Source organism: Malaclemys terrapin, chromosome 1 (genome assembly GCF_027887155.1).
Source record: "Malaclemys terrapin pileata isolate rMalTer1 chromosome 1, rMalTer1.hap1, whole genome shotgun sequence".
NCBI classification, from domain to species: domain Eukaryota; kingdom Metazoa; phylum Chordata; order Testudines; family Emydidae; genus Malaclemys; species Malaclemys terrapin.
Window position 1 is genome coordinate 2,772,241 of NC_071505.1, and position 23,683 is coordinate 2,795,923.

The following is a 23,683-nucleotide window of genomic DNA, read 5'->3' on the forward strand; positions in this document are numbered from 1 at the left end:
AAACTGCTTTTTATCCTGTAACTTCAATGTAGAGGATACTCTTGGGAGGCATATTACTCTGCACTTTTGAAGACTGGTCTGTATGTTAGCCATTTCTGTGTTTTATGGGAAACGTATTGTTTTATTGAAAAATCCCCCCCCCCTTTGTTTCTGTCCTTTATTTAATCATTTCTGTGGTGGGCCAGAGCATCTTGACTCACTGTTGCCGTCATGCCATACCCATGCTATATTTGTAACTCCAACTTGCTGTATTGTGTTTTAATATTATGGAGGCTTTGGTCACAACTCAATAGTTATGCTTGAGTCAAAATTTTCAGTATAACAAGCATATATAAACATTTATTTTGTGTCAAGTATCAGAGGGGTAGCCGTGTTAGTCTGGATCTGTAAAAAGTGACAGAGTCCTGTGGCACCTTATAGACTAACCGACGTATTGGAGCATAAGCTTTCATCGGTGAATGCTCACTTCGTCAGATGTATGTGTTTTATTTATTTATTTATTTATTGGTGTTTTCCTTTAATTAAAATGGCAAAAATAAATAAATAAATAAACACAGAATGTAAACTTTAAGTACTATTTGAATTTGTCATGGTGGTTTGATGAAAATTGGGTTGATATGAGAGTATTGAGTTCCCAAATCAGCCCTTTATGAAGTTTTTACTGGATTGTGTCCCCTTTCTTTGGGTGTCTATTGCAAGAAATCTAAAAATCTCTGGATCTGTGCAGTGTTCCCCATGTGGCTTTTCACATGCTGATTAATCAGTTACAAATAGGTAATGTGGTTTTTTTGTGACAGTTTTTCTTCATAATTGTAAAGAACTATGCCAAAACAAATAGGTTGTAGTTAGCAGAGATGATGGAACGTTATCTACTTATATAAAAACCTCCATCAGGGGCTTGGTGGTGATGGACAGAGACACTCCCCCACCAAAACTTCTTGTAGACTAGGGGAAAGTTCCCTGAGCTGCAAACAGAGACCATGAGTTCAGATTTCATCTCTAACTGTGGTTTACATTCTCATGCACCTCACCAACCTTGTTATTGACAAAGGTGATAAACCCCAGCTGTAAAAGGCAGTCAAGTCTGTGGTTCAATCCCATTTTACAAATAAATGAATGGAGGTTACACAGGATCATAACATGGTAGACCCAAATCTCAGCTACTTAGTTGCTCTGGCTTTCAAATAATATAACCAAAGAACATTAAATCTCTAACCACTAAACCACACACTTTTCCCAGAGTCAGGAATAGAATCCAGTATTCCTAATCTCTCTGATGCTACTGCTGTCTAGCAAACAATTTTGTAAGTCAGTGGGAAAATGTGTCAATCCTCCTCTAGGGGCTGAACTAAATAGAGGTTATCTATTACTGCTGTAGCTCAAGTGGTATAGAGCTGAGTTGTCAGTGTGAAGGTTGAGGGTTTAATCCCTGCTGTTGACTCAGTTGCATGTGACAGGTTTTGATTTTTAAGGCTTTTTTAAACTGCTTAGTTAATTCGTACAATGAGAGAACATCCTGTAAGGACTTCTCATAGAATCATAGAATATCAGGGTTGGAAGGGATCTCAGGAGGTCATCTAGTCCAACCCCCTGCTCAAAGCAGGACCTAATCCCCAACTAAATCATCCCAGCCAGGGCTTTGTCAAGCCTGACCTTAAAAACCTCTAAGGAAGGAGATTCCACCACCTCCCTAGGTAACCCATTCCAGTGCTTCACCACCCTCCTAGTGAAAAAGTTTTTCCTAATATCCAACCTAAACCTCCCCAACTGCAACTTGAGACCATTACTCCTTGTTCTGTCATCTGCTACCACTGAGAACAGTCTAGATCCATCCTCTTTGGAACCCCCTTTCAGGTAGTTGAAAGCAGCTATCAAATCCCCCCCTCATTCTTCTCTTCTGCAGACTAAACAATTTCAGTTCCCTCAGCCTCCCCTCATAAGTCATCCCCCTAATCATTTTTGTTGCCCTCCGCTGGACTCTTTCCAATTTTTCCACTTCCTTCTTGTAGTGTGGGGCCCAAAACTGGACACAGTACTCCAGATGAGGCCTCACCAATGTCGAATATAGAGCGGAATGATCATGTCCCTCGATCTGCTGGCAATGCCCCTACTTATACAGCCCAAAATGCCGTTAGCCTTCTTGGCAACAAGGGCACACTATTGACTCATATCCAGCTTCTCGTCCACTGTAACCCCTAGGTCCTTTTCTGCAGAACTGCTGCCTAGCCATTCGGTCCCTACTCTGTAGCAGTGCATGGGATTCTTCCGTCTTAAATGCAGGACTCTGCACTTGTCCTCCTTTTGAACTATTATAAGCTTTAAATTATTGTAAATATCAGTCATTTATCTGCCCCACTGTGACCCTGGAACACTGTGCATATGTGTGAGAAAAACTTCTGAAACCCCCCTGAAAAGTAGAGGTAATGACAGATTAAGGATCATCTGCTGCTTTGCCACTTCACATTGCAGACAACACTGTTTATAGCATACTCCAGTGCTCCGTAAGGCTTTCACTTCTGTCTCCAGGCTCTGGGTGTTCCTAAACCTTTGACTGCCAGAAGGGATCACTTGAAAATTGCCCTGTTCCGTTTCCTCCCTCAGAAGCATCTGGCACTTGCCACTGTTGGAAGACAGGAAACTGGACTATATGGGCCATTGGTCTGACCCAGTATGGCTGTTCTTATGTTTTTATGTCCAACAGATACTGAAAAGCGATACATACCCCAACTTCATGAAACTTATCTTCTAGCATAGAGCCTTAACGGTGACTTCAGCAATGTTAAGGCAGAATAACATCCCAAATATATCAACAGAGAGTCCTGTGGCACCTTTAAGACTAACAGATGTATTGGAGCATAAGCTTTCGTGGGTGAATACCCACTTCATCAGACGCATGCCAAATATATGACATCTGTGCCTGATATGCTGATCTGTTGATTCAAGAGCATCATTGGCCCTATTCTCCATCTTTTTTTTATTTTTAATGTCATCCTTAGTTTTCTTTTTTCTGTGTAGTTTCATTTCTTTTAAATGTTTGTTTTTCCAAAACACTCTTTCTGTAGGACTCTCTTTCCACTTTGATTGTTTCCCCAGATCCCACAAACAGCCCAAATCCCCATAGTCTCTCTCCCCTCGTTTCCCCCTCTGCCCTGTTCAGATCTCTTGGAATGGGGCTGGAGTACATGCCTTAATTGTCCCCTAAATGCAAGTGACTGGATTATTGAGAGAATAACTGTGAATGAGATTATCTGGGGAAGTCAGGTTCGCTTACAGCCTGGCAGCAGCTTTCAACCAAACAACATTGAAAGTGTCTGGTTACTCACACCTCACTTAGCCTGTCAGCTCCAGCAGACAACCCATATGTCTGTGAGTCTACACTAAAATGTCAACATTAAGGGATGAGAGGGTACTATTTTGTTGTGCAGGCACATGTGCAAAGCTTTAAAGCTCACAGAGCATTACAGAATCAACAAAGGTCTTCCGGCAGGGCCAGCTCTGTTCTTCCCCCTTCCTTATCATCCCCATCTTCTACAAATGTTTTGAGTTTTGTTTTGGTTAAAAAGAGATCCCTCTCTGTCTCCAAGGGGCAGTTCATAGACTGGCTCAGCTGCAAAGGCTGTAACTGCAGAAGCAAAAAAGTCTTTACAGTTCTGGGCCTGGGTAACCGAGTAGATTGAGGGATGCGCTACCATTCCTGAGTTGGTTAGTTCAAACCTTAAGTAATATTCCTTTGTGTCTTTTGACCAAATAAGTGACCCAGAAGGGTAAGAGGAAGGGACGGGGAAAGAGATAAAAAGGGGAAAGCGAAAAAAGGCAACAAATATATAAATTAATAAAGAAACCCATCTTGGATTTATATCATTTTTTCCCTCTTAGAACAGAGCTTTCTTCCAAAGATTAGACCTTCAATTAGGTGGACTCAAAACTGAAAGGAGAGAGGTGTTCCCATGGATTTCCAAGTATCTCTCCTTCATCCATCCTGCCACTTCTCCTGCCTCTGGACCACTAAACACTCAGTGAAGAACAGCAGAGGACACTCAAGAAAGAAATGAAGGTTACTTGTAACTGGAGTTCTTCGTGATGGATTCTGCATGGTGACACTCCTTGCCCACCTTCCCTGCTCCTCTGGAGTACAAATTAAGATGTCTGCGTTTTTCTGCGTTAGCAGTGGAAGGAACTGAGGTTGCAATAGTGCCACGGCCTCTTTACTCTCAAGCCCTTAGAACACACTGGAGTGCTAGACAGGGAGGGCCAGGGAGCCTGGGTGCTTAATGGGCACTGCTACTGAAAGGTTCTACCATCCCTGCATCGGTTGACACAAGTCCCAAGAGTGTGAATATGCAGTCCATCTCAAAGAACTCTTGTTACAAGTAAGTAACCATTTCTCCCGTAACAGGTACTCCTTTTACTGAAGATTTTTTTTTGAGGGGGTGTTTGTTCATTCTGGACTCTTTTTGGAAGGAAAGGGAACAAACAGACTTCACCAGTGCTGGTTCTGTCCAGGCTGATTGATGGTGTTCAAGGCCCGATTCTTCATGAAGTGCTGGTCTTTCTGATAAAGAATTCTCCTCAGGATTTTCATTGTCCTACAAGGAAGACTGTATGCATGTGCTAGTTTGCCTGTGGTACCAAACTACTTGCACTTTGTAAAATTGTGGCCCCATTTTCAATTCCAGGCCTTCACTTTTCTCCTATTCCTTGTTTTCTCATCAGTTTGATGGTGTCTCTGATGAGCAGTCTATAACAGGATGATCATAGACAACTCCTTTATAGCCCACCCTTATGAAATAGTATCTGCACATATTGATGAGGTCTTTCAGCTGCTTGCATCCTTCACTTCTTTATATATGTTTCAGAGGAATGCCTTAGTGCCCTGTCAGGATCTGGCCCACCTCTAGGCATTCTGTGAGACATTTGTGGTTCTAAACCAGTTGCCCAGAAGGATGTTATAATTTGTATTTCTTCTGGGAACTCCTCGAGTACTTTCTATTCAGAGACTCTAGTTACTTTTGTTAGGACAGTTGCTGGATTTGGAAACTGTTCCATGGTGGTGATGCATTTTTGTACTTTACGAAACATCCTGATTATGTTCACTATCAGGAACCAGATTATCTTCTGCGCACCTGAGTAAGCTCAGGTTGACCCTATACAATTCTAGGCAAATGATTGTCCCAGGAAGATGATCACAACAATGTCCTAGGATTTTAAGCAGTTAAGAAGATGGTTTTCTCTCTACTAGTGAGATTTCTACTGGACTTGATTGTGGTTCATATGAGAAACAACAGTAAGACATCTATTGCATACTGGCACTTCCAGGCTGGAGCAAGAAAATAGAAGTTAAAAGTTCTGAATGAAGCAAGGGGAAATTCTCTTGCTCCTGAGGCAGATGGTTTTGTTGATTTATTACTTAGATGGCTTGTTTATAGTAGTACCCACTGGGTGCTTTCAGAAGCCTCATTTAGGCTGTTCTGGGGAGCTCACAACTTAAGGCATCTCAGAGTTAAAATCACCTACATTTTAGCAAAAGAGAAACCTATAGGTCAGCTTTCTAAGCACATGCCACTTGGGCAAATGAGAATGGGAACTAAATAATTAGTCTTCAAGCAGTTAACAGAAATGTAGTGGTACAGAGACCCTTAGTCTCTCAGACGCCTGCATATGTCAGTTCAGCATTCCTAAACGTCCTGGACTGGGAAAAATTAAATTCCAGGATTCTCTTAAACTCCCAGATTTAAAGCACTTTGAGATTCTTAGCTTGGAACCTGAGGGGTTTTGCCTGTTAGAGCGATGAATATTCAGGAGAGCTTGTAAACTTAGAAACTGTCCCCAAATCTGGACATTTCAAGAGATTCTGAAAATTTGATCCTCATGGTGACCTTTAAAGGACAAAAATCGCATGTGGCCTCACAACCAGGGATATATTGAAATTCCTTCTCTTAAACTGAGATCTTGATTAGGTCTGATTCCCAGCTTCCTGAAGGTCCAAAACTCAATGTTAGGAGTCTTGGAGCATATTGGTTCCATTTCTAACCTGTTTTGGTAGCAACTTCACATTTTCTAATTCCTGAAAGCTGTGTCTCTGTAGAGATGCCATTTTGACTATGGTGATGTAATCTCTGAACCTTCATTTACTGAGAGGACCTTCCCTGTAGTTTCCATTAAAATATTGTTTTTCCTGTTAGCAATTATGTTGACCAGAAGAGTTAGTAAAATCAGGTGCCTTACCTATCTGGAATACTTACAGGTTTTCCCAGATGAGATAATTTTCAGGCCTGCCTCAGAATTTTGTCCTCCAGAATTATGGTTTTAACTTGATCCAGGCTATTTGCCTTCTTTTAATCAGTCATGGACTTTAATTATGGTCGGGATATTCAAATTCTGTTTATGCATAACTAATCCTTGCAGGAAATTAGATTCAAGTTCAGGAGTAGATGAGTGACCTAAGAAAGGGTGCAAAGCATCCATATCCGCTTTTTCCAGATGGATAAATTCAAGGGTTTCTCAGGCCTACAAAATATCATAAAAGATCCCATCTCCTTCTGTGAGGGCTCAACATGTGGCCATTTCCTGCACAGAGCAGCATAGTGCTTCATTCAAAAATTTTTGCAGTGTGGTTGTCTGGTCTTCAGTGCATTTCTTTATCATTTTAAAATAGATGTGTTGTCTTTGTCTGATATGACGCTTGCACAAAAGGTTCTTAGTCTTTCCCTTTCCATTTTGTAGCTAGAAAGAGGGTTTTTAAGGAGCCTCTCTCTGTGCTTGGAAGATGAGAAAACAATAAACCAGTTATCATGGAGCAGAAGGTGCTTATTTCAGAGTAGGAAAAAATACTGATAGATAAGTAAATTTCACCTATTTAACTTTTTTGGTTCTGTTCCTTATAACTAATGTCGTGAAAAATTAACCCTATATTTACAATGGAAGCTCTTAATCCTGTAAGATAGAGAGCACTTTAAGAACAGCAAAACATTTAAGCACTTTCTTAACTTGAGCACTCACATTGACTTCAGTGGGACTATTTTGCATAAAATTAAGCACATGCTTAAATACTTTACTTTATTGGGGTCAGAGTGCTTAGTATCTTGCAGGACTGAACCTTAAGGCACAGAGATGTAGCATGAAGGTGCTGATTAATTTTTTTAGTCACATAAATGTGTATTTCATTTTGCTTAAATAATTTAACTCATTTTTATTTCCTTTTCAGAGACAGGGTAAGGAACCCTGAAAAGACCCTTACTGTATCTTCATTTGACTTGTGGAGGCTGAGTATTAACACTTACTCTCTTGCATTGCAGCTGGGTGTGTTCCATCATCATGTTCTGGAAGTTTGATTTGAACACAACATCACATGTGGACAAGCTGCTGGATAAGGAAGATGTGACACTGCACGAGCTGATGGATGAAGATGACATCCTACAGGAGTGCAAGGCACAGAACCGCAAACTGCTGGACTTCATCTGCCAGCAGCACTGCATGGAGGAGCTGGTTAGCCTCATCACACATGAGCCCCCCGTGGACATGGACGAGAAGGTCCGCTTCAAGTACGTACACAGATTCTTTCTTTTATGGGAAGAAAAATGAACTGAAGAATTGGCTGCAGAAATTCTTCTCTGGTGCAAGGCTGATGAAACCTCCTGCCTTGGAAAAAGGCCTTGAGGTGCAGGTTGTGAAATAAATATTTGGCTATTTTGTGATTCACAGTGAATATTACCTCACAATATTCTATTTCTTGCTCTGTTTTTCATATTACTCCATTGAGTTTATATGTAGTGTTTTATCTAAAAATTCATCTCTTCTGTTTCTTTTAATTGGAAACTCTGGCAGTAGAGAGATCAGTTGTGTTTCAGAATCTCTCCCAGGCCATCATTCTGCGGTCAGAATCTCAGAAATGACCGTAATGATGCTCATTGAGGTATAGGTTCATTGAGGGCCATTGACTTAAAATTGATACAGTCCATAAAATATAGGGACCTCTCCCAGGAATAAAGTTTTGGAATTTGTGGAATCTGCATACATAAAAATGGCAGAATTAGAAGGTGCACTAAAATAGTGAATACACTTTTGGATTAGGGTGTGTGGAAAGAGCTTGTTCCTTTCTGTAGTGTTTGCTTATTGTGTTGAATTGTATTTACACATGCATGCTTCACTTATTACTCTTTTCTAATGTGATCAAACTCCTTTGGAGTTGGGGAATTCGCTGTTTTTTTTCTTTGTTAAATTTATGTCAGAAATCTTGATGTACATGTGCAATTGTATGTGACTGCTCTTGGGGATTGATCAGGGGTTAGTTATTACCATTGTCACTAGAAATCTATATCTCACTATCTTAAATACGCATTAAATTAACACTGTCTACAGTGACAGTATTTGTAACTTAATGTGTATGTGAGATAGTGAAATGTTTTTGTGTGTGAATATATTCAGGCATGTGAATGTCATGAAACAATGTGAAAAGTTACTGTATTCTTGTGGCTACTATGGTAATATTTCTGTTATAAAATCTGAGACGTTAGAAGGAACCAGGAATGGTTATTATTAGATTGTCATTATTTTACAAATGAAGATTTGTATCAAATAACTTGTAGTACCAGAGTTTATACAGGCAACATTATTATGGCTTTCTCCATTTTCTTTTACATTCCAGAATAATATGCATTGGTGAGGCTAATCTTCAGAGTCCTTAATGGAGCCCTCCACCCATTTCCCCCTTTTCTGGCTAAGGAGGACTGGGCAGGATTTGCTTTAGGAGTCCATTAGTGCTACTGCTTAATGAGATGGAGTGATGTTGAGCAATGTGAGGCAAACTAGGGTCTAAGCATGTTCTGGGGGTATGAGTGATCAGTGCCAAGAAAATAAATCCACGAGTTTCATATGTCAGGGCAGAGCACTGTAATTTCTCCATTTAACCAGACCTAGTTCTTTAAGTTTTTTCTTTTCAGTTTTTCGTGGTTGTCATCAGCATCACTGCTCAGCATCGTCACCAGACAGTTAGTACCTCTAATCTTTTTGCTAAGAGGCAGAAGAGAAAACCTCTTCTTAGACCTGCACCTTGTTTGCAAAGGGATCTGTAGAATTTTAAGGTTTATTTAAACTGTGCCATTATATGTGCATGACGTTTCAGACAAAACAATGGCGGGTTACTACTCCAAGGAGTTTATAGTCTAAACTAGATGTAACAGCCTGGGATGACTCTAAACTAAGGGTGAAGAGAGTGAGAGTTACAAATAAGAAAGATCATGAGATATGCTCATTATTGTCTTCTCATCTTAAACTGTGTGCATGAAGTCTTACGAGTTTTAGACTTTGTGCATTTGCCTTTGTGTAGTGTGGTTTTCCTTCCAACCTCCGAACCATTCCCATACTTTCTGAAAGCTCATATTTCAACATGGGTGAAGTGTGTGTATATATAATACAATCTTTGTGTTAGTGCAAACATGGGTGAATTGTGTATATCATACAGTCTTTGTGTTAGTGCAAAGTTATCAGCTAATCTGAGAGCTATTTAGTAAACTTCCTCTCTCCTTTCTCTCTGGATGATTTATTCTTGAAGCTAAATTTAGTATAATGGTTCGTCTACACACAAAAGTTGTATGACTTTAACTGTGCTGGTATAATTAAAGTGCTGCAACCCCCCGATTGCGGATACAGTTATACCAGTATTAAGATGCTTTATACTTGCATAGTGATTTCCTTATCATTGTGTTCACATTAGGGGTTGGTTCAGTATAAAACTATTTTGGTAAAAAATCATCCTCTCCCCAACTGAAATAGCTTTACTGATACAAGAACTGCCAGAAGACCCGGCCTAAGGGAGCAGCAGCATACCTGTCTAAAGTCATCTGAGAAGCAAATGCTACTTGGAGTTTTCACAAAGCCTCACCTAGGTGGAAGTGGAACTGCTCAGCAGTTTGTGGGTTTTTTTTTGTTTTTTTGTTTTTTTGAGTGCTTGCAGATGTGTATTTCACTTAACACGCCCAGCACATCAGATCTGGAGAACTTTGCCTATCAGTACCCATAGGGTTGGCGCTTACCTCCTCTCTCCCAATAGCTCCTTCTCTGGCTATTTAAGGACAGTGCCACCCCGATCCTTCTTAGTTCATTCTCACAGTTCGTAGCTAGAGTTGGAGTGTTCTGTGTGGTAATGCACCTCAAAGTTCTCTAACTCAGTCTTTCTGGGATGTTGTATGTAGTTAATAGTATAGTTTAGTAGTACCCTTAGCTTTAGTGAGTAGTAGTTAGTTAAGATAGATAGTTATCTGGTGTCTTGCTGTCACAAGGTGCAGCTGTCACTACCCAGTGAACCTCTCTGCTTAGCCAGTTCAGATGGTTTCACAGTCACAAACGCACACGAGGCCGTTTAGCTTTCACCAAGGTGTGCATTTATTTCCTTCTTACATAACAATACCGTGCAACACTGGCTATAGCCAAGACAGGCTTCCCTGCAGCCCTTACTTCTCAGCCCAGGCTCACCCTCTGAGTTTTCTTCTGAGTGCCTCTTGCGCTCCCTCTTACTTCCTGTTTTCTCCTTCTATTCTCCCCAGTTATCTTGTTAGCCCTGTGATTGTCACCCCGGTGCTCACAATTCCCCATCAGAAAGCATGTAATTGCCCTCAGCTGGTCCTGCAGCCTTCTTCAGGATGCAGCACTGTAAGTGACCAGGGTGCTGCTGATAGCACCCTGTTACAGATGCCCACATTGTCCATTGCGTGGGGTGGTTATCCCCATTAGTGACCCCTACATGCGATGTTAGTTGTGCCTGGGAGAAGAGCACATTAAAGAAAGGTGCTCCATCTGCAGATCATTGAAGAAAAGAACGCAGCTGACGAGGGACTTGTGTTTGAAGCAGGCCATGAGGCCCACTGATACTGGCGACCTCCACAGATTGTTAGCTCCCCTTGAGGATGTCCGAGTGGGCACTGGCTGTTGTTTAGCCAGATTCAGATTCCTGTCCTAGGAGGAAGAGAGACTGTTCTCCTTTCTCTGGTCCTCCTAGACAAAGATCTCATAAAATGGACTGGGGGCTGTTCCAGAGCTAGGAGGTATTCCTCCTTCCCATATAAGAGGAGTGTAGACCAGTATCATGGTTCATCTAGTATGTGAGATAGAGCAGGGCCATCTACCTGCTCTCTGGTGTCAAGATAAGAGCAAGTGGACTTGATATCATTGACACTGGTACTGTCTGTGGGGCATCTGTTGAGTCCAGTACCAGTGATGTCGGTGTCGGACCCAGGGTTTCCACACCACCATTGGACTTACTTTTCCTGTCTGTTCCTGATTCTCCTCTAATTCGAGAATGTTTGGCTGTGGTTGCTGCTGCTTTGGTGTCCTCAGTGCTGTCTGAACTGATTGCACACCTGCCGTTATTGTTGGTGCCATCTTCTGGGCCTCTCCCTGTTCACAGTGCTGAATTGAGGTTGCTGCTTTTTCCGTACTGAGGGGATTGTCAGTGCAGGCATGATCTTCGGTGCCGATGATGACTCCAGTGCACATTTCATGTGTGGGAACGTGCCGGTTTCGACTTTGGTGCTGACGTCTACTCCAGTGTCGCGTGTGAGGCCTTTATCAGTGTTTCAGGCACCGACTCCTTTATCTTTGTCAGAATTGATGTGTCCTTTGTGCTGGACTTTGGATGAAGTTAGACATTTGCTGGCCGCTCCTGGGACAACTCCTCTGTTGCCTGTGGACTACTTGGAAGGATCCTCAGGGTTGGACTCAGAGATGTTCTCCTTTTCTTCCATGCCACCTTGTTATCCCTTTCGAAAGTTGTTGACCTCCTGGGGATCACTGTTGGTACAGAGATGGGCACTGCTCCCGGAGCAGAGATAAGGTCCTTGGCTCAGTTCTTGCTGGCCACTAGAGCCATACTCCTGCCCACAGTGGCTCCTTGGACTCACTAAGATTTTCTGTGGTTGGCTTTGTCTTGATCCTCGATGCAGCCCAGAGCAAGGTCACCTATTCCTCCAGTAGCCTTTTCTCCTCAACCTCCATCACTGCAACCACAGTTTAGCGGTTGCTCCTGCGGAACTGGTTCAGCCTGAACTGTTACGGGCACCACAGGAGGTTCGATTGGCTCTACTTCTTTCCTCTCATTCATCAGAAGATGATTCTGCAATGCCAGACTCTTCCTTCCCTGTACCTTAGGATTTTAAATCATACCAGGACCTTCTGAGATGCATGGCTTCAGCCTTGGGTATTCAGGCTAAGTTTGTTCAGGAGAATACAAGTTGCTGGATATTCTGCAATCCTTAGATCGAGGGAGGATAAATGAAGTGATCTTGGAACTGGCAAAAACTTTTTGGAACACCTCAGCGCCCTTACCACCCACAGCAAAGCATACCAATAAGAGATACTATGTGCCTCTGCATGGTTTCAAGTGCTTCCACTCGTATCTGGCATCTAACTCTCTTGTCGTAATGGTGGCTAATGAGAGGTTGATACAGGGGAGATATAAGTTGACACCAAGGACAAGGATTCTAAAAGATTGAACTTGTTGGGGAGGAAAATTTATTCTACCTTATTCTTACAAATGCACATTACCAATAAGCAAGCACTCCTATTAAAGTATGACTTTGTAAATTGGAAATCAATGGCAAAATTTACAGGTAAGTTGCCAGAATCCTCCAGGAAAGAGTTTTAAGGCTTTCATTGCAGAAGGTCGTCTAGTGGTGAGGATATCGCTGCAGTCAGTTTTGGACATGGTTGACACTTCCTCTAGAATTACAGCCACCTCTGTAACAAGGAGAAGGTCTTCATGGTTGCAGAACTCTGGTATAGTTCCTGAGGTCCAACAGATGATTGAGAACCTTACCCTTTGATGTCCAATTTCAGTTTTCAGGGATAACTGACGAAACATTACATTCCTTTAAGTCCTTTCAAGCTAAGCTGTGTTCATTGGGGGGTTTTACACTGGTAATAGAGGCATCACTTCTTGGGGCGACAACACCAATATCGCCTTCAGCGGTTCCTTAGGTTATATTATCCCGCTAAACACAAGGGGCACAAGTCTCATAGGAGAAGGTTTTCTGGTGCCAATTTTATTCAGTCAGCCCATCCTTCATCAGCTTCAGGCAAGCAGCCAATCTGACTCTCCAGTGTTGGCATTCCAATTGTTGAGTTTCAAGCCATTTCCCCTCCGTCTGGGGTTAGACTATCCCACTTCCACAAGGCTTGGGAGTTGATAACTATGGACAAGTGGGTCCAAAGCACCATGAGACTGGGTTATGTTATTCAATTCCTGTCCATTCCCCATCCCTTTTCAGGGACCCCCCTCTCAAGACCCTGCTTCTTCACCAGGTGTAAGCTCTCCAGGCTTCAGGGGTCATAGAAGAAGTTCCTCTTCAGAACTGGGGAAAGGGATTCTACTCTCAGTACTTCTTCATTCCCAAAATCCCAGGGAAGGATGAGACCTAGCCTCAATCTCCACAGTCTTAACAAGTACATCAAATATATGAGATTTCGCATGGTTACCCTAGCGACTATTTTTCCCTCTTTGAATCGCAACAGTTGATTTGCTGCTCTCAATCTTCAGGATGCTTCCTTCCATGAGGTGATTTTCCTAAGCCACAGGAGGTTTGAGATTTCTAGAGGCAGGTGAGCATTATCCGTACACTGTGCTTCCTTTTGGGCTGTCCTCTGCTCTGTGGGTATTTACCAAATGCGTGACTGTAGTAGCAGAATATCTCCGAATAAGAGGGATTCATGTCCTTCCATCCCTGGACAATTGGTTAGTGAGAGGCAAGTCCAGAGAACAAGTCCTCTGTCAAGTCCAGTTCACACTGTCTCTTTGATTATCTGAGCCTGATTTTGAACAAAGGAAAGTTGATGTTAATATCAACTCAAAACATTGAGTTAATTGGTGCCCTACTAGACTCTGAGTTCGAGAGCATTTCTGCTGAACGATTGATTTCAAGCAATTTGTCTCCTGTGTCTAGCACTCCAATCTCAACCTTCAGCTATGCTTCATGTATTCCTGAAGTTACTAGGCCATATGGCCGCAAGCACTTGCAAGTCCAGCATGTGAGATTGCTCCATCATCCTCTTCAAGTGTGGTTGAAATTAGTCTATCGCCCGAGGCAATCACAATGATGACATATGAAATAGCTCAGACCACGTCTCTGTAGAGGTTACAGGCACATTCAGTGAGGGCCCAAGTGACATCAGTAGCATTCTTCAGTGATGCTATTGACCTAGAAGCAGTAGTAAACTTTGTAAAGGCAGTTCTGTAGTCGTTCTTTAAGTAACGTCCGAGCCCCACCTCCTACTGTTACAGCTTGTGAGTCACCTGAGCGAAGTACATGTCTGCAGCCACTTGAAGAAGACTGTTGTCTACCTGTACAGTAACTGTTGTTCTTCGAGATGTGGGTGCAGACGTGTATTCCACGACCCGTCCTCCAGCGCCACTGCATTGGAGTCCCAACTCTTGACATTCGCTGTGAAGGAACTGTGGGGGTAGGAGCCTGTGCTGCCCTTAAATATCAAGGGGAGGCGTTATTGGGCAAGAGGGCACAAGCACTGCCCTATGGATACTGCTGGGCAAAGTTTGATGCTCTGGGCGCATGCACACCTGAGCGGAATACTTGTCTGCACCCGCATCTCAAAGAACAATAGTTACTGTACAGGTCGGTAACTACCTTTTGTCTTCTGAATTGGAGACACGCAGGCCACTGACTTGGAAGGGCTGACATTTTCCTTTCGTTCTCGCGGTGTCACCGCTGATTTATTGGGGTCTGTCTTAGTGCCTGGAGAATCATAGCCTGTAAATATAATTGGGGCAGTAACTATTGTGACCTTTATCAGTTATGCCCGTTGGGGCTTAAATTGAATAATTAACCTTTCTCAGAAGCTGTCAACATTCCACAAAGGGCCCAGTGGAATTTTTATAAGACATTAAATCACACATAGAAGAACAATCTTGCAGCCCTTATCCTGGCTTGTAAAGGATGTTGAGCTGCGTTTTTGGTTAAATATTTTCTGTGGGAGCTGTAATGTGAGTTTAATATCTATTAGAGTTATCTTGAAATAGAAATCTACAAATAAATTTGCAATAGTGCGTGCACACAGTCAGCACTAGCAGTGACTGTCACTCCCTTATCTGCCGACAGTACATTTGACACACAAACTAACACAATTTTTGAGGAGTAAATGCTTAGAAGATAGTCAATAGGTATTGCTGTGGAGCTAACCAATTGTTTTGTTTACATTTTTTCATAGTTTTTTTTTTAAACGAAACAGTTTGAATAGAAAATGTTGTATCTATTTTAAGAACATGAGAACGTCCATACTGGGTTAGATCAAAGGTCCATCTAGCCTAGTATCCTGTCTTCCAACCGTGGCCAATGCCAGGTACCCCAAAGGGAATGAACAGAACAGGTAATCATCAAGCGATCCATCCCCTGTCGCTCATTCCCAGCTTCTGGTTTCATTGGATTTCCCCCTCTCCCCTCTCTTCTTCCACTGGAACGCAAATCGTTGTGTTGGTTTTTAAGAGAACCATACACCTTCCCAGTATACTGAGCATTCATTTTTTTTTTTTTTTTAGATTTTTCATTAGATAGCATATTTGGATTGATTTGGTCAAAACTTTGTAATAGGCTGCGTGCTGAAAAAGCAAGTAAGTTGGCAAAAGTTGGTCAGTATCTAATGATACAAAAGAGTGATAGTCCTTGTTTAACTAATAGACGGTGAGGATTTTATTATCCTGTTCTTGTATTTTACGTATAGAATTGCAGGTGCTTCCTTTGGATGATGTGTGTAGCATTTTGTATTTGAGGAATGAATATACTCACTTACAAAGTGAGAGGGTTATGTTTCTTTTCCAAAACTTCTTGGTTTGTTTCCCAGTGTATTCTCAGGAAAAAAAACACCTCAATTTTGGGGCTGGGGTGCAGAGAGGGGTTTGGGAAGGAAAAAAATTGCAACTCTGCTAGTAGTGGAAAGAGGGTCCAGATAGAAAACCCACAGGTTCTATTTCTTCTCCCTCTCTTGTGACCACAGAGTTCCATTGGGAAGTGGCATGGGATGGGATGGTAGCTCTGCAGGGATCTCAGCATTCAGAGCTGTTTTCACTGTAACTGGCCTATTCATCTCCTCGAGAGCACTCCCACCTCTCCATTGTCAGGCCATCTCTCTCCCCTTTTTTGGGGAAGGGAGATTCATTCTCATGCTGCCCTAAATGCAGCTACAGATATTTGTCAGGGATGGGTGTTGCTGCCCCCCTTCCTCCAGCTGTGTGTGCCTGGTGCACTCTTGGGATCTCCTAAGTGAGCCTCTGAGAGTCACTTGTATGTGGGCAGATTGAGTTGGGCATTGCTTGAGGATACCCGTCCAAAGCTGGAGTTCTGAAGTGAGTTCTTGTATCATAAATGGATGGAGGAATTTGTGTTGTGGCTTTATTTCATAGGAATTATTATTTCGGTTGTCTTCTAAGAATTTGTAGAAGGCTCTAATCTCACCTTCAGTTGCTGCTTTGGTTCTGTCTCTCTAGATATCCGAATACAGCCTGTGAACTCCTGACCTCTGATGTGCCACAGATCAACGACAAGCTAGGCGGAGATGAAACTTTATTGAACATTCTGTATGACTTCTTGCATCACGAGCCGCCTTTGAACCCTTTGCTTGCCAGTTTCTTCAGCAAGACTATTGGGAATCTCATTGCAAGAAAAACTGAACAGGTAGTGATTGAGTCTGTTTTGATACAAACACACTGATTACTAGTGGTTGTATGAGCACTGAACTGGCAATTTCTTCCCTCCTCCCCAGAGGAGGAAAATGCTGAGCTTTGTAGATCTGGTGTGGATTGCTGGAATTGGGAATGGAGTATGCATTTTGTAAGGCATCTTGTCAACCCTACCATTTTGATGTGTGTGAATTGTTTATGCACCTAGCAACTAGTACAGGGGTCGGCAACCTTTTAGAAGTGGTGTGCTGAGTCTTCATTTATTCACTCAAATTTAAGGTTTCGCTGCCAGTAATACATTTTAACGTTTTTAGAAGGTCTTTCTATAAGCCTATAATATAGAATTAAACTATTGTTGTATGTAAAGTAAATAAGGTTTTAAAAATATTTAAGAAGCTGCATTTAAAATTAAATTAAAATGCAGAGCTCCCCGGACCGATGGCCAGGACCCAGGCAGTGTGAGTGCCACAGGTTGCCTACCCTTGAATTAGTAGATAGCTTTCACTTTTGCTTCAGAGGGGCATTTGTGTCTGGGGTATTGCACGTTGCCCATACTTTGATGTTTTAACATATAAACTTGTCATACAAGTATTGTGCGTACAGCTAAGAGGCTTGGAATATTTGCCATACAGTATTATGGGGATGAGTTATAATAATAATAATAATAATAATATTGGAGTTAACTCCATTCCAAATTTTACTTCCTTTTAACATGGAGATATTTTATACAAAGGCGCCTCAGTGGGATTAAAAATTCTTCAGCTTCACCCGTGTCTTCAATCTCCATATATCTCAGTGGAATAGGATTTCTTTGGGATATGACAAAGGACTGTTAATGGAGCTCTGTCTGGCATTTCCTTGCTTTCAGAAGTTCCTTTGCTTCCCTATTCTCTCTCAAGAAGAATTCTTTATCCTCCTAGCTGTTTCTCATTGTTTGGTTGATTGAAACACAAATTTGGGGAGTAATGAGAGCTCTGCGACGTCACCTCCATGTATTGTACAGAAAAGTCATGTTGCATTTTTTTCTTTTAAAGGTGATTGGATTTTTGAGAGATAAAGACCAATTTATTAGCCTGGTACTAAAGCATATTGATACATCTGCAATGATGGACCTGCTGCTTCGTCTGATCAGCTGCGTGGAACCAGCACCTCTACGGCAGGAAGTATTAAACGTGAGGCTTGCTTAACGTTTCTCTGTGCTTGGTGTGGGGGGAAGAAAGCATTTCTGAGGAGATATTACTCAGTTTCAAGTAATACGAGAGTAAATTCACTCCTCTTCTAAAAACATATTTTTCTTGCTTGTGCTAAGAGCCACAGATCTGGTGCAATAGGTACGTCAACCCGCTTGTAGTTTGGGGGCAGAATTAGGCCTGTCAGTCACTGGTAACAGGAATGCCCCACCTCCTGAAGATCCCATTGTTTCTTCCTGAGCCTCCAGTGAGCAGCAGGCTCAACAAGACCTCTTTGCTGCTGAGCTTTTCTGAGGGGAATTTCCAAACTTTATTTCATAGAATCATACAATATCAGGGTTGTAAGGGACCTCAGGAGGTCATCTAGTCCAACCCCCTGCTCAAAGCAGGACCTAATCCCCAACTAAATCATCCCAGCCAGGGCTTTGTCAAGCCTGACCTTAAAAACCTCTAAGGAAGGAGATTCCACCACCTCCCTCGGTAACCCATTCCAGTGCTTCACCACCTTCCTAGTGAAAAAGTTTTTCCTAATATCCAACCTAAACCTCCCCAACTGCAACTTGAGACCATTGCTCCTTGTTCTGTCATCTGCTACCACTGAGAACAGTCTAGATCCATCCTCTTTGGAACCCCCTTTCAGGTAGTTGAAAGCAGCTATCAAATCCCCCCTCATTCTTCTCTTCTGCAGACTAAATAATCCCAGTTCCCTCAGCCTCTACTCATAAGTCATGTGCTCCAGCCCCCTAATCATTTTTGTTGCCCTCCGCTGGACTCTTTCCAATTTTTCCACATCCTTCTTGTGGTGTGGGGCCCAAAACTGAACACAGTACTCCAGATGAGGCCTCACCAATGTCGAATAGAGGGGAATGATCACGTCCCTCGATCTGCTGGCAATGCCCCTACTTATACAGCCCAAAATGCCGTTAGCCTTCTTGGCAACAAGGGCACACTGTTGACTCATATCCAGCTTCTCATCCACTGTAACCCCTAGGTCCTTTTCTGCAGAACTGCTTCCTAGCCATTCAATCCCTAGTCTGTAACAGTGCATGGGATTCTTCCGTCCTAAGTGCAGAACTTTGCACTTGTCCTTGTTGAACCTCATCAGGTTTCTTTTGGCCCAATCCTCTAATTTGTCTAGGTCTCTCTATATCCTATCTCTACCCTCCAGCATATCTACCACTCCTCCCAGTTTAGTGTCATCTGCAAACTTGCTGAGAGTGCAGTCCACGCCATCCTCCAGATCATTAATGAAGATATTGAACAAAAACGGCCCCAGGACCGACCCCTGGGGCACTCCGCTTGAAACCGGCTGCCAGCTAGACATGGAGCCGTTGATCACTACCCGCTGAGCCCAACTATCTAGCCAGCTTTCTATCCACCTTATAGTCCATTCATCCATCCCATACTTCTTTAACTTGGTGGCAAGAATACTGTGGGAGACCGTATCAAAAGCTTTGCTAAAGTCAAGGAATAACACATCCACTGCTTTCCACAGAGTCAGTTATCGCCTCATAGAAGGCAATTAGGTTAGTCAGGCATGACTTGCCCTTGGTGAATCCATGCTGACTGTTCCTGATCACTTTCCTCTCCTCTAAGTGCTTCAGAATTGATTCCTTGAGGACCTGCTCCATGATTTTTCCAGGGAATGAGGTGAGGCTGACTGGCTTGTAGTTCCCCGGATCCTCCTCCTTCCCTTTTTTAAAGATGGGCACTACATTAGCCTTTTTCCAGTCATCCGGGACCTCCCCTGATCACCATGAGTTTTCAAAGATAATGGCCAATGGCCCTGCAATCACATCCGCCAACTCCTTTAGCACCCTCAGATGCAGCACATCCGACCCCATGGACTTGTGCTCGTCCAGTTTTTCTAAATAGTCCCGAACCACTTTTTTCTCCACAGAGGGCTGGTCACCTTCTCCCCATGCTGTGCTGCCCAGTGCAGCAGTCTGGGAGCTGACCTTGTTCGTGAAGACAGAGGCAAAAAAATCATTGAGTACATTAGCTTTTTCCACATCCTCTGTTACTAGGTTGCCTCCCTCATTCAGTAAGGGGCCCACACTTTCCTTGACTTTCTTCTTGTAGCTAACATACCCGAAGAAACCCTTCTTGTTACTCTTAACATCTCTTGCTAGCTGCAACTCCAAGTGTGATTTGGCCTTTGTGATTTCACTCCTGCATGCCTGAGCAATATTTTTATACTCCTCCCTGGTCATTTGTCCAATCTTCCACTTCTTGTAAGCTGCTTTTTTGCGTTTAAGGTCAGCAAGGATTTCACTGTTAAGCCAAGCTGGTCGCCTGCCATATTTACTGTTCTTCTTCGAGTGATTGTTCACGTCCATTACACATTAGGTGTACGCGCGCCGCGTGCACGGACGTCGGAAACTTTTTCCCTTAGCGGCTCCCGTCGGGCCGGCAGGGCCCCCTCCTTCCCGCCAGAGCGGCGCCCCGCTCCAGGGTATATATATCCCTGCCGACCCGACCCCTCCAGTTCCTTCTTACCGTCCGTGGCGGCGTTGGAACAACTCTGTCTCTCGTCTGAGAGTGTCCCTTAGCACATACAGCCCTTGCAGGACTCAGTTCCGTCGATTCTGGACTACTTACTGCCCCCCCTTTGAACCCCTAGCCACTTGCTCCCTCATGCACCTCTCGTGGAAGGTGGCGTTTGTCATGGCCATCGCATCGGCCAGGAGGGTATCGGAATTGAGGGCCCTCACTTCAGAACCCCCTTATACAGTTTTTCATAAGGATAAGGTGCAGCTGAGGCTGCACCCTAAATTCCTTCCAAAAGTGGTATCGCAGTTTCACATGGGACAGGACATTTGTCTACCGGTGTTCTTCCCTAAACCTCATACGGACCCTCATCACCGCAGCCTGCATACCCTTGATGTTCGAAGGGCATTGGCATTCTACCTGGAACGGACCAGGTCATTCCGCAGAACACCTCAGCTGTTCATTGCCATTGCGGAACATATGAAAGGCTTGCCTATCTCGACACAGCGCTTGTCGGCATGGATTGTGCATTGTATACGCACGTGTTATGAGCTCGCCAATGTTCTGGCCCCAGAGATCCGGGCCCACTCGACTAGGGCCCAAGCGTCCTCAACGGCCTTCTTGGCGCAGGTCCCTATCCAGGAGATCTGTAAGGCGGCCACCTGGTCGTCCGTGCATACGTTCACAGCCCACTACGCGATCCATCATCAGATCAGAGAGGACGCGATGGTCGGCCGGACTGTGCTACAGTCAGTTGTACCTTGACTCCTACCCACCTCCAATGGTAAGCTTGGGAATCACCTAATGTGTAATGGACGTGAACAATCACTCGAAGAAGAAAGAACGGTTACTTACCTTCTGTAACTGTTGTTCTTCGAGATGTGTTGTTCACGTCCATTACACTTCCCACCCTCCTTCCCCTCTGTCTGAGTCTCCGGCAAGAAGGAACCGGAGGGGTCGGGTCGGCAGGGATATATATACCCTGGAGCGGGACGCCGCTCTGGCGGGAAGGAGGGGGCCCTGCCGGCCCGACGGGAGCCGCTAAGGGAAAAAGTTTCCGACGTCCGTGCACGCGGCGCGCGTACACCTAATGTGTAATGGACGTGAACAACACATCTCGAAGAACAACACTTACAGAAGGTAAGTAACCGTTCTTTCTTTCTACACATTGGGATGTTTTTTTCCTGCAACCTCAATAAGGATTCTTTAAAATACAGCCAGCTCTTCTGGACTCCTTTCCCCCTCATGTTGTTCTCCCAGGAAATCCTGCCCATCAGTTCCCTGAGGGAGTCAAAGTCTGCTTTTCTGAAGTCCAGGGTCCATATTCTGCTGCTCTCCTTTCTTCCTTGTGTCAGGATCCTGAACTACCATCTCATGGTCACTGCTTCCCAGGTTCCCATCCACTTTTGCTTCCCCTACTAATTCTTCCCTGTTTGTGAGCAGCAGGTCTAGAAGAGCTCTGCCTCTAGTTGGTTCCTCCAGCACTTGCACCAGGAAATTGTCCCCTACAATTTCCAAAAACTTCCTGGATTGTCTGTGCACCACTGTATTGCTCTCCCAGCAGATATCAGGATGATTAAAGTCTCCCTTGAGAACCAGGGCCTGCAATCTGGTAACTTCTGCTAGTTGCCGGAAGAAAGCCTCGTCCACCTCCTCCCCCTGATCTGGTGGTCTATAGCAGACTCCCACCACGACATCACCCTTGTTGCTCACACTTCTAAACTTAATCCAGAGACTCTCAGGTTTTTCTGCAGTTTCATACCGAAGCTCTGAGCAGTCATACTCCTTTCTTACATACAATGCAACTCCCCCACCTTTTCTGCCCTGCCTGTCCTTCCTGAACAGTTTCTATCCATCCATGACAGTACTCCAGTCATGTGAGTTATCCCACCAAGTCTCTGTTATTCCAATGACATCATAGTTCCTTGACTGTGCCAGGACTTCCAGTTCTCCCTGTTTGTTTCCCAGGCTTCTTGTATTTGTGTATAGGCACTTAAGATAACTCGCTGATCGTCCTGCTTTCTCAGTCTGAGACGGGAGTCCTCCCCTCTTGCACTCTCCTGCTCGTGCTTCCTCCCTGTATCCCATTTCCCCACTTACCTCAGGGCTTTGGTCTCCTTCCCCTGGTGAACCTAGTTTAAAGCCCTCCTCACTAGGTTAGCCAGCCTGCTGGGGAAGATATTCTTCCCTCTCTTCGTTAGGTGGAGCCTGTCTCTGCCTAGCACTTCTCCTTCTTGGAACACCATCCCATGGTCGAAGAATCCAAAGCCTTCTCTTCGACACCACCTGCGTAGCCATTTGTTGACTTCCACAATTCGACGGTCTCTGCCCAGGCCTTCAGACTAACTGTCTCAATAACAGGCTCCTTGGGGATCCCTACTCATATTCCTTCTTGAGACCTCCATGGAAAAACCAGACCTATCTGGCCCGTGTGGATCCTATGCACAGAGAGGGCCAGAGCTTCTGGGAAGCCCATCAGTAAACCCCAAGCCAATACATTTCTAGAGAGACCTATAAAGGGCCCATGTGGAAGAGGGGAAACGACTAAGCCCAGCCTCTTCAAGGACAGGGAGATTGATAAACACAGGAACTATTTCTGGAGCAATCTCTGAGCCCAGTTTTGCTCCCCCCTCAGAAACAGGCTCATGGGGACAAGCTTCTAAAGGGGAAATAAATGAATACTAAAATCAACGCTTGGTCCACCTGCTCACCTTCATGAAGTGCAGCATGGCAGGTCAGCACAGCAAATATCAGACCATGAACGTGTGCTGATTCCTCTAGGCATGAATATTCCCCAACCCCCCCAAAAAGGGAGGAGTTATTTCTTTTTAGGGAGGAAGGCTAACAGCCCAAATCAGAGAGAGGGAATCAAATAGTCAAAAACCAGCCAAACAAAAAAAACATTAGAGGATAGATTCTCTCAGGTAAAAGTGTACTGAGTATTGTGAAACTAGGTTTAGGAGCTGCCCTAGATAAGCTATAACTTTACATCCTCCTTCATGCACCCTGGGAGAGTGTAATAGAGGGAAAGGGATTTCCTGCCACACCAGAAAGATTGGTAAAGTATCAGGCTGTTATCCCAAGCTGCAACTTTGGGTCGCCATGTGCCATACAATGCATATGTGGTAGAGAGAGTGGAGGTATGTGTAGGACAAGCGAACAAACAGGAAATGGATGCTGGCATCTTTTGTGGAATAGAGAGGGAGGAACTATGTGTTTAAGATACAAGATCAGATACGTTGGGAGCAGCTAAATTGGGATGGGCCTTGAAGGGAAGGACCAGAAGTTGGATTTTGACACAGTGGAGAAAAGGAAGCCAGTGGAGGGA

General features: G+C 43.9%; 1 protein-coding gene across 2 annotated transcripts in view; it reads left to right on the forward strand.

Annotated features, from left to right (window-relative positions):
* PPP6R2 (protein phosphatase 6 regulatory subunit 2) overlaps positions 1-23,683 on the forward strand; it is a 148,987-nt gene that overhangs the window by 54,425 nt on the left and 70,879 nt on the right. For both annotated transcript variants that reach the window (XM_054005949.1, XM_054006030.1), the window contains exons 3-5: positions 7,296-7,541; positions 16,484-16,670; positions 17,710-17,847. In XM_054005949.1, the coding sequence (XP_053861924.1) occupies positions 7,315-7,541; positions 16,484-16,670; positions 17,710-17,847 (552 nt within the window). In that variant the 5' untranslated portion in view covers positions 7,296-7,314. The remainder of the gene's footprint in view (positions 1-7,295; positions 7,542-16,483; positions 16,671-17,709; positions 17,848-23,683) is intronic.